The 11,908-nt window shown below is 42.8% G+C and overlaps 1 protein-coding gene across 1 annotated transcript; it reads right to left on the reverse strand.

Moving 5' to 3' along the window:
* Positions 1 to 455: 455 nt before the first annotated feature.
* Positions 456 to 9,978, reverse strand: LOC123018739 (sulfotransferase 6B1-like). The gene is made up of 8 exons (XM_044421084.1): positions 9,962 to 9,978; positions 7,567 to 7,942; positions 5,813 to 5,958; positions 4,206 to 4,295; positions 3,092 to 3,215; positions 1,871 to 1,965; positions 1,203 to 1,359; positions 456 to 812 (listed from the first exon to the last, which is right to left on the reverse strand). The coding sequence occupies exons 2-8, from the start codon at positions 7,766 to 7,768 to the stop codon at positions 682 to 684; spliced, it is 945 nt and encodes a 314-aa protein (XP_044277019.1). The 5' UTR covers positions 7,769 to 7,942; positions 9,962 to 9,978; the 3' UTR covers positions 456 to 681.
* Positions 9,979 to 11,908: the final 1,930 nt, after the last annotated feature.

Below are 11,908 nucleotides of genomic sequence, written 5' to 3' on the forward strand. Positions count from 1 at the left end.
CCCTAATATTTAAACCTGAAGTTTTCTTATTAGGCATTGTACCTGAGGATGTTGGTCATCAAGCAATGTATTTGATTTTACATGTAACTACTGTGGCGAGAATTGCATTTGCTCAGCATTGGAAGAGTGAAGAACCACCTACCAACGAACTGATTTTTAAAAAAATCTTGTACTGTGCCGAAGTGGACAGATTGACTTGGTCTCTGAAGGAGAAAGAAGATACAGACTTCTATCAAACTTGGAATTCCTTTTATTATTGGCTAGAGAAACTGGACTATGCATAGATTTAAATATGTTTATCGATTATCATAAAAAGAAAAAGTTTGGGGAGCTGACCCAGTAGGTCTGATGTTTTTGATGCTTGATAATTTTTTAGTTTCTTTTTGATAGTTTTGTTAGTTAGTAGAAAATAACAATAAAACTTATTTTTTTAAAAAAAGACCACAAAGTATGGCTAGAATTGACTGATTGTATTGTTGCACCACCGCATCACCCGGGGGCTCTGGCTTGCACACAGATAAAGCATGTGCAACTATGAAATAATGCAACTCAAGCAGATAAAACATTTGAAGCTGGATGCAACTGCCTCTACTGAGAAGTGCGGCAGGTTGCTTAGAAAGATAACATGGCCTTTATTGGAGAAATACAGCAGAAAAGCAGTCCATTAAGCAGCCTGCTTTCTCAGATCTTGCAGTAAACCTCATACTTTAATTTTGCTCCTAGTTTAGTACTGGCTAAACATTCTTCAAATTTTTGATCCATTGCTTGGTTCTGAGCTTCTGTGAACAAGCTTTTCCAGTCGCCAACACTTCCTGTGAATATTAAATATACAAATGAGCAGTTGTGATATATGTTGAGAAATTATTTCATCAAGGTGGGATCACTCCCTGTGAATTTGATGAAGGCTTGGGCTGAATAGGACAATTTGCCATTAGAGAAGGTAATCCTAATAGATTATTCCTGATGTGAACATCATTCAGATGTTTGATAGGGTGTCCTATGGAACAGGATGTCACATGCTAAACATTCACCATAAAGAAAATGCTCCCCCACAAGCACCTTTGGATGTCTTTGGTGCATCCTTAACATAAACTTCATTTTTAAACATTGAGGAGGGAAGAGGAAGAAAACAGTGACCTCTTATTGGGAATCTACCCATGGAAAAGTGTCCTCTCCACCCATCACAGCCCCTGAAAACATACCTTTGCGGAAAAGAGCGTCTCCAAATGTTCCATGGCTCTCATGGGCTTTCTCTTTCATAGCTTGGAAGGTACTCTTTTCTGCAACACTTTGAAACTCTTCTTCGCTCAACGAAAACCCAAAGAACTTAGCTATTTTTTTCAAGCCTAAATTCAGATCCTGTATTTTAAAAGAAGCAAAAGATAGCACATTGCCCATGTCAGAAACATTACACTGATGTTGTGCTGGTGTCACCAAAAGAATGGTTCTGTGAACAAAGCTTGATTCTGAAGATGGATGTATCATGACGTCATGTTTGCTTCCTCAACCATATGTCAACCCAGCTTTCTTATGCCACTGGAATATCTGTTGGTCTGGGGTATACTAGGACCCCTTTTATAATAATATCCCTGAATTTTCTCAACTCCGGCTATGGCATCCCTCAAGAAACCATCTGCTTGGTTTAGTCACTGCAGGTTGTTGCACGTCTGTGCAACAGTATGCATTCTGGAAATTTCAGGGGGGAAATGCAATCCATTTTCATCATGAAGAAAGTAAACTGACCTGTCTGTGTGGTCTCATCAGAAAATGAAATTCACATATGAAAGGACTTGTCATTTTATTATATCTAAAGTAGTTCAGCAAGAAGTCTGCCTGACATTCCCATCCACAAAGCCCATGTTAATCTCACCTCCTTTAGCTCTTCGTAACTTATACCCATGACAGTTTCATCATCGACATACTTGTCCCATTCCTTGAGCTGGTCAAAATAGGAGCCCCAACCCACTAGAAATAAAAGAGAGAGGAGGACAGCTGCATGATTTGTGTGCTACAGCACCTAGTTCAGTCCAGGGGGCAAGGGGAGGAGAATACAATCAACATAACATCTGTTCTACTGCAAGACCTGTTGCAAGCAGGAGGGGCTGGAAGGGTGGATAAGCACTGATGGAACAATGCAGAAGCAATGCGTTCTTCTGCACTAACTTGGACTCATATCATTGAGACAGCAGTCTCTTGGAGCTCAATACTGATTGATTGATTGATTGATTGATTTCTATCCTGCCTTTTTCCTACAAAGGGCTCATGGCAGCTTACATCTCCTCCTCCATCTCATCCCCACAACAACAACCCTGTGAGGTAGGTTGGGCTGAGAGTCTGTGACTGGCCCAAAGTCACCCAGTTGGCTCCATGGCTGAGCGGGGACTAGAACCCAGATCATCCGAGTCCCAGTCCCATGCGCTTAACCACTACACCACACTGGCTCTCCTGTGTATATTCAAACTGTGTTTTTGGTTCTCCTCTTCATTTTTGCACCAAAGTAATGACTGCATATATTCGAATATGTGGGTTGCATGCCACTTATTTCTTAATGAAGTGGTTCAAATAATTAACTTCTGACAGTGCCTAGAAACAACCTAGCAACCGGCCAAGCATTAATCAAGGATCACAATCACATGCTACCAAAAGTTATCATCAGACAGAAGTCGTAATACTAGATTCTGGACTAGTTTCTGGACATCTTCAAATGCAGCCCCAGACAATGCACATTCAAAACAACGCAGATGTTATTGCCTTTTCCTTCTTTTTAAACACTCCTCCACATGGAGTGGAGTGGAATTTCAGATTAAAGACAGGAGGAAAGAAAACATAGATCATCCTCCTCCTCACCCAAGTGCCATGATTCCGATCTGGATCAAACCCATGTATGCTTCCAGTGAGTTAAGAATATTTAGTTTGGCCTTATGTTCACACTAAAAGGATGCATCTGGCACATCAAGCAGACCTGATGGATGAAATCCATGGCAATTGTTATGAATCGGAGATCTAAACATGCCCCTGGCTTGAGAAGGAACCCTCCCAAGCTGTGAAACTATTTTTCCCCCTTTGGCTAACAGTTGCTGTTAAGAGATACCTTTGCCATTCATAAAATCTGTGAAATACGCATCCCATGTTGAAGTAGGGAAGAAAGACATCTTATTGATAAAATGAAAATAAGATACCACTGTGTCTTTTGGATTTCGAATCAGCACCAGTATCTGAAACATAAGAAAGAAATGATTCTTTAAGATTTTGCACTCAGCATTTGCTAACTACACAGCTTCTTATTCAATGGAGCCTAAAAAAATCACATTTGTTGTTTTTTAGTCACAAAGTCATGACCTCTTCATTGCGCTACACAAGCAAGGCAGTGATCCATGAAGGGGAAGAAAATCACACAGAGGAAGATTGACAGCAATCCAGATCCTCCTCTCATTAACTTTTATTTTTCAAGTCAAGACATGCTGTCCTGCCAAGTAATCGGACCACCACTGTGGCCTTCTGGGTCATCCAACATAGCAGCCTGATTACACACAGGGACTGTCTGTGGGGTTCGGAGGCAGCTCCAGGGCTCCCTCTTCTGGCCAGGGACCAGAATAGCAGCCCTGGTGGTTGCAGGATGGGGCCCGTGGTGCTGCCTTCCTAACAAAGGTTCCTGAAGCTCCCTGTGCCTTCTGGAACCTCTGCCTGTTGGCCTGCTTCTACCTCTGTTTCTGGACCATGCCCGGCTTCACCTGCTCCAGTTTCCGCTCCAGTCCCAGGTATCTGCTTCTCCTTGGCTTGTCTCTCTGGCTTTTGACTTCTGACTGGCATTGACTGCTCTGCTCTATTCAGATTGGCCTACCTCGCTTTTGGGTTACCCACCTTTATCTCTGGACTGAGTCTTGATCCCTGACTATGATTTGGAATGGGCCTGTATATTGTACTGGTTGTCTGGGTCCTGGTGCCCCAACCCAATCCCCAGCGGCCCATACCCTAGACGCTGACACCATCACAACAGCTGCTCATCCCATGACAATGCAGGAAGTGCACAGAATTCGTGGGCATATTTACTGGTCTCTTGAGGAGCCTGGTGATTCCTATGTCTGTGGGGCACTTTATCCATTACAGCTTTTATTCTGCCACTCTGGACTGCCATGTTGCCATGCAGAACTGAATGTGGCATTAAAGGCATCATAGGCTAAAGTGTACAAGACATAGGTACTCACCTTGGCTTTCTTGTTGAAAATAGATGGGGGTAGTAAACGAGGCGTGAGATGAGTTATGAGGATCCTTCTGGAAGGTAGTTTGGCCATCCTCTTTAAACAAGCAAGAAATAAGCACCAAAATCAATACCAAGTTTAATATATTCCTGTCCCTGCTGCTACCACATGCAGCAGAAGCTTCTTTCCTTTCATTAGTGCTGCTCTCTAGAACTATTATTTCAGGAACAGCTTTTGTCCATGCATTTCATTCCTACCCTGCTCAGTTCCTCACTGGCAAAACTGCTGTTACAGGACATCTCACAAAACAGCAGCCTCTCACACACATAGTGCTTCTGTTTAAAAAGTTGCACATGGTCCATGTAATAAATGCAGTGGGCTCTTTGGGTGCGCATTAGTCTCCACAGCAGTTTTAAACACTTGGTGTGGGGTACAGAGGACAAGGCAAAAGAATGGACTACAAAAATTGTATACCTTGATAATGATTTACGAATTCTTCAGAAAGATTTGACGAAAACGAACTGACCTGTTTGAACTTTTTGCGTTAAATTATGAGCAAAAATGCATGAAATTTGGTTGCCCATATAGCAGTCAAACCCTAACCCCCAACCCTAACCCTTTTTTCTACCTTTGGGAAAGCAGTTTTCCAGATGTGAAGAATAATATGATCTGCATATGAAGCTGTAGGATTAGGAAGTTAAGGAAGTGGCTCCCCTCTGTACAGCAGTGGGATTAGAAGAAACAAGTACTTACAGGCATGAGCAAAGCAAGTGTGGAGAAACACAGCCCCTCCAAATAGGTCATTGTCCACCAACAAAGGAATCCAGAATTCTCCTGCTTTTACAATAGAGTGCTTCACAAAGTTCTATTGGACCTGATATCTCCAAACCCATGGAAATATCTTCATAGAGAGAAAATGAGCTCAGTTGTTTGGCTTTTGAAAAAGGAATTATTTATCATCAGTAATCTTTGGGCCATACTTAGCATTAAGTGCAGCAAAAAGGGCTCTTCACAGTTGCCCCTTTGTGAGAGCAATCAGGTTGGTTGACCACCGGAAGAGGACCTTCTCTACAGTGGCCCCATTCCTCCAGTAAAGGTTACCATCACACAGCCACCATGCTCCATTATTGCAAGCTTTTAGGAAATGATGGAAGCGTATTATTTTACTCTGGTTTCTTTTAATATTGCTTTCCTGGTGCCTTCATTGAATTGTTGAATCTATGGAATGCGCTCCCCAGAGAGGTCCGCCTGGCGCCGTCGTTATTTGTTTTTCGGCGCCAGGCGAAGACCTTTTTATTCAAATGTCATTTTAATTGTTAATAGTATTTATTCATTTTATTCTTTGGCCAGGGCGACTTAATTTATACTGTTAATTTATATTATTCTATGGAAGTTTATTTATGGATGTGAGCTGCCCCGAGGCTTTGGCGAATGGGGCGGCATAGAAGTCTCCTAAATAAATAAATAATAAATAATAAAATAAATTGTTACAGCTTCATTGTTTTTATCACTCTTAATATTGAATTGCTTTTATGTGTTTTCTTATAGGCCACTTTGAGGGGACTCCTGCCCTGAAAATCTGCTGAGAAATATGTTCAATGAATAAATAGTACCCTGAATACATCTGCATTCCCAAATTCAAGGCGCATAGGTTTTCCCAATTCCCCTTCGAGAGCAATTCTTTTTGCAATTTCCTCTTCCGTGTATTTTGCAGCAGTGGTTTCCAGGCTACACAGAATTTGATCGAGCCAGTTTGTGCCTGAAAGAGAGGAAAATACATGTGGCAGGCACTCTTGAGGCTGACACGAATGGTCATCCCAAGCTGTCTGCATTTTTTAATGAACACATGGACCGCTGCTGTCCAAGGACACCATCCAAAAACTTTCTCCACTGCTGATGCTCCCTCACCTCACAGAAATCACAAATGGTCACAATGGTCACAATGGTCACCCACAGAAATCACAAATGGCACAATGGTCACCCAACCCTCTTTTGATGAAAATAATCCATTGGTGCACCATCTGCTGCGTGATTGTGATCCTGTCTCTGCTAAAAACAACTGAGAAAGGAGAGCTCATTATCTCAAAGGCAGAGCGTTCTGCTCTTTCAGTGGAGGCTGGAAACTGATGTCAGAGTTGCTACTAATCCAACGATTCCAACACTCCAACCCCAGCTGCATTCCACTACTGTTATCTCTTCAATATTTACTAAGAGAGTAATTCCATTTTTGAAGTTTTGTTCCTTTCTTGATTTGATTTAAACCCTGACCTATATACATATATGTCTCAAGGTGACCTTCCTAATGCCATTTCCACCTTTTCAAAGAACAGATCGCTGGGTGGGTAGCAATAAAAAAAGGATAGTGAGAAAGTCCCCTGCTCCTACCCTACTATCTTGATCCAAATCAGAGGCCTTTGTGCCTGTTATTTGTTGCAAAAAAATCAAGCAGGCAAGAAATGTCATGTGTAGTTAGACCCTTCGATGTTTTGAACTCAAAAGGCTCAGGATTCTTAAGGAAACAAACTATTCAGTAAGTAACCTGACAGAGTTCCTAAGATAACTTCAGAATTTCCATGGAAGGAAAATTGCCCATCTCCTACTTCCCTTTGTGTGAATGCACAACCTCCCACCTCCCAAAAAACCTCCATGGAAGGTCCTCTTGAACCATGTGTGATGGAGGCTACTGTGAGAAGGGAGGAAATAACTCAGGCTGGGGGGCAGGGGAGGGTCCTTCCTATTGAAGAATTCGCTCCTCTCCCAGCAGGCAAAGTGGGGGGGGGGGTGAAAGTTTCTCTTGCATGATTTGACTTAGCTGCCCAAGTGCTACACATCGTGAGTAGACCTCATCTACTTACGCAGTACCATGCTATGCATTTTTTCTACTTCTGTCTTCACAGTTTTCATAAGTTGTTGGGGAAATGTCCCTGCCATGGAGGCTCTTAATGGCACAATCCTCTAGAAAAAAGCCCTACAGCTCCTAGCATGCACCCACTGTAGGACCTTTTCAGTCAAACCCTGCATTGGATTCTGCCTCAAGTTAATTTAGGATCCAATCAGGATGGTGATGGTGGTGGTGGTTGTGATGATATTTTAACATTTATAATGCCCCACAGTCTAATCTCTCTGAGCAGTTTACAACAATATAACTGCAAAAACAGTAGTGTCTTTAAGAAGTGTTGGCCTCCACTTTGATTCTCACAACAGCAATTTTTTCCTTCCATAGTCTGTTTTAAATTATTTCATTTTAAGGTTCAGTGTCATACATATCTAAAGCACTGCTCATTAGCAACCATTTTATTCATCACTTTATCCATCACTTTATATTTCATAGGAGATTTTTGTTTGGCTGGACAAGAGGGATACTCACCAGTTTTAGGATATCCTGCCAGGATCACATCATCCTCCCTGGCTTCAAAGGTTTCAAGAGCTTCAAAAGTTTCAGGAGAGCAAAAAGTAACAGGGTACAAAATACCCTTATAGGAGAAGAGCTTCTCTTCTGGAGCCAGTTTAGCTCCATCCGTTAATATTGTGTTCAAAAATTCAACAGCATGTTTCCTGTTCTTTGTCATCTTCTCTTCTCTTCTCTTCTCTTCTCTTCTCTTCTCTTCTCTTCTCTTCTCTTCTGCAGTTCTGATGCACACTGGAATTTGCTGCTATTTGCTGCTATTCCTGAACAGACCAAGATCTAGGTAGATCATCAAAATCATGGCATGTAATCAAGGTCATGGTCTCTATGTACAGACCTGCATAAAATAAAGTTACTGTTTAACTGAGAGTGCTGAAATGAAGTGCCAGCCTTTGGTTTCCTCTCTGCAGTTTAATAGCCTTTGTTGACCTCTGGGTGGATGATTCTCTCAGAGGCAAAAAATGTTATTCATTTCTTTTCCAGGAAGAAAAAATTGTTTACACAGTGAAGAGCAAAGGAGGAGGGAGAGTCTCTTCAAATAAATGTGGGGAAAGTTCATAAAAAGTAGCGTGGGCACAATGGAAGAGAGGCAAAATCAGGCAAGATGGTTACCCACGCTGGTACACTTGGGCAGCTGCCCGGTCCCCACACACGTCTTCACGGGACTTTCTGCTGAAGCCTGTCTTCAGTCACTCTTGATTTATCCTCTGGCCCAGTGTTCCTAAAAACCTCTGAACCTGGCCACTACCTGATCTCACACAATGCTCCTATCTGAGGTATCTTGTGGATTTAAATGGGTGTCTGCATAGGACTGCCTGGGACTGTCTGGAACACTTCCGCTGCTGCCAGATAAGCCCACCAAGGCTCACTGAGAGAGGCAGGACTCCTGCTGTTATGTGCTTAGTTATTATAAGTCATCTCTGACATATGGCGACCCTATGAATGAAAGCCCTCCAAAATGTCCAGTCCATGACAGCCCTGCTCAGCTCTTCTAAGTTCAAGACTGTGGCTTCCTTGCTGGAGTGAATCCTTCTCATTTTTGTGGATCCTTTTCTTCTTCTGCCTTCATCTTTCCCTAGCATGATTGTCATCTTCTCCAGGGAGTCTTCCTTTCTCATGATGCATCCAACATATGACAGCCTCATATTGACATTTTTGCTGCTAGGGCAAGTTCTGGCTTTAAGATAGATAGTTAGACAGATTGTTTTACTTCTGTCAAGGTAAAATACTACTTTATATCTACATATCTACTTTATATCTACTACTTTATATCGTTATATCTACTTTATATTCAAACTGAGGGCAAAATGTCTCATACTGCTTGTGAAATGGGCTCCAGTCCACAAAATCTGGAGCAATCATTCCACAGCTGCAGAATGGAGTCAATATCTTCTAAATGAAATGAAAGGTGCATGTCAGTGTATTATAAATACAGTGGCCAGACAAAGCTTGCTGTGCCAAGGTACACATGCTCAAATTTCCTCTATTCAAGGTGATAAAATACATGTCATGATGCAAAAGCACATACAGGGCCCATTTTACAACTGTGGAATATTGAGGTCTGACAATATGTTCTTAGGATCCTCCAGTGAGTGAACTCAGGACCAACATTTCTGAAGTAGTAACAATAGGAGTCCCTTGGACTCAAAAGAGTCCAACAAAAGAGTGTATAGGCAAGGCTATGGCTTTCCCAGTTGCAATGTATGGCTGTGAAAGCTGGACCATAAAGAAGGCTGAGCGCAAAAGGACTGAGGCCTTTGAACTGTGGTGCTGGAGGAGATTCCTGTGAGTCCCTTGGACTACAATGCAATCAAACTGGTCAGTCCTAGAGGAGATCAACCCTGACTGCTCTTTAGAAGGCCAGATACTGAAGATGAAACTCAAATACTTTGGCTAATGAGAAGGAAGGAGTCCCTGGAGAAGAATCTAATGCTGGGAACAATAGATGGCAAAAGAAGAAGGGGACGACAGAGAATGAGGTGGCTAGATGGAGTCACTGAGGCAGTTGGTGTGACCTTGAGTGGACTCTGGGAGATGGTGGAGGACAGGAAGGCCTGGAGGAGTATTGTCCATGGGGTCGCGATGGGTCAGACACGACTTTGTGACTAACAACAATAGGAACAACACAGTGCCCTTATGCATCTCCAGATGTTCATTCACTGAAAACCGTAGCATCCCCATGACTCCCCCGGCACTTACGAAGCAGTGGCAAGCCACCCACACAGATTCAGGTCAAATCCTCACTCTAGAAATTAAGCAACCAGCCTTTCTCCATTGCCAGCTAGCTTGAATCATGCCTTCTAGTTCCCTTCACATCTAGTTCTCCCCAACTCCACTGTTGCCCATGCACACTCACACACTTTCCTTTCAGCAATTCTTCACACACAGAGTCACTTTTTGACAGCTCTTGCCTCTTTCTCTTGCTCCTGCTTTCTTGTAGAGAACTTCTGGGCACTTTCTTATTCCCAGGAGGCTTCACGAAGGATCATCCCAAGAGTCTTATTTCAATGGCACAGCTAAATCTTAGAACTTGAGAAGAAAGTACAACTAAGCCTGTGCAACGTGTCTTCCCTGCACCATCAAGACATTTGTTTTCTCTCCACTTTGGAGCACATGCTGAAACAGCCAAGGAGTGTGTGAGTGTGTGCGAGTGTCCATATAAAGGCAGTCTTGGTTTCCTCATCCTTTCCTCTTCCATCCCCCATTCCAACAAACATTATTAGAAGTCTGCATTTGTTTTGCAACAAATAGTAATCTCCATCTTAATTCAGCCCATTTGGTTCAACTTGCATTCAACTGACTTTCTACAATTTTCATTCTGCAGAGGCATGACAAATGGTAACGTTGCTTGAAAATGGACGAGTGTGACTTTAAGAATGACAGCCTGATGGGTAGGAAACCTGAATAGCTTGGTGTGGCCTGAAGATATTTCACCTATAAAAGCAGGAAGCATCCCATATGCAAGCATGGATAACTTTCAGGCCATCTGGGAGCCAGTTTGGATGTCTGGGAGGCTACACTGCTGCAACAGCAAAGAAATTGCTGGTTTGCCACTCACTTTTGGTAAAAAACTGATATGGAAGCTCCAAAGGGCCACATTTAGTTTGGAAATGAACCAAATTTTGCCTCTTTTGAGTTGCTGTAGTGGTGTGCCACCAAATTTTGGTGGCATATTCTGACTCCTGTTTCGGACAATGTACCACTGACTTTTAGCAATGTGGGGGCTGCAGTTCTGGCTCTGGGGGTTACATGTAGCCATCAGGCCATGCTCTGCCCACCCTTATTCTAAAGGTTGGACGGACTTCAAATCCAAAGTTAGAACAATTAGGGTGAAAGCTAAGACAGAAAAAGGGCCTCTAATTCCTAGGAAACCCAAACTGTACTAGGAGTTTCTTTCAAGACTTGCAAAGAAGATTTTCCTATGTAAAGGTGTGGTTCTAGCAGTTTATATAATCCTAGCTTATAATTCTTTATGTACACAAAGCCAGCCAGCCAGAGAGATAATTCTGTTTCAACAGCACTAACCGTAGCCATAAGAGGTGCAGGTCACAAACCACACTGGTACGTATTATTCTATCTTTTTCTCTCCACTTCTTTCCAAGCTCTGTTGGAACAAAAGGCCCCAGTCAGCTGCTCAGTCACCATAACAATTAGGATTGTGACAATCTGAACTGGAATCCAGGTCACCTCTGCTTGTTGGACTTCCTATCATGCTTGGCGCAGGTTCAGCAAACTAGCTGAGATGAAGTACAGTTCAGATATGCTCGCAGAGCCCCCCCGCCCCGGTGTGATTTCACCATTCCGATCGGTGTGAATGGTGCGATTTCACCATTCCGATTGGTGCGAATGGTGTGATTTCACCATTCCGATTGGTGCGATTTCACCATTCCAATTGGTGTGAATGGTGCGATTTCACTATTCCGATTGGTGCGAATGGTGTGATTTCACCATTCCGATTACATTTCTGTCATGCGGCTGGTGCTTCTTCCCAACAAAAGCAATCACTCCAGCTGATGCTACAGAAGTCTTTATTCTACACAGTATTACAATTACAGTCACGTAAGCTAGGAAGTTGTCCTCTCATTCTAATTAAGTTCAACTTACATGGTGCTTTTGAATTCTTCTGGGTCGTCCTTCTGGAGGTGGGTCACTATGACCCCTCTCCCTGCCTTGCTGCATCAATCTCAATTCTAATTGTCCCAGTCTGCGTGTGTGGGAATGAGCATCCTCGACCCATTTCATCTACGTTATCTCCTAAATTCCCATCCTCCATATCGCCACGGGGTGCAATTGTTTCCTCAGT

This window comes from Varanus komodoensis, unplaced genomic scaffold (genome assembly GCF_004798865.1).
Source record: "Varanus komodoensis strain SLA01 unplaced genomic scaffold, ASM479886v1 scaffold1, whole genome shotgun sequence".
NCBI classification, from domain to species: domain Eukaryota; kingdom Metazoa; phylum Chordata; class Lepidosauria; order Squamata; family Varanidae; genus Varanus; species Varanus komodoensis.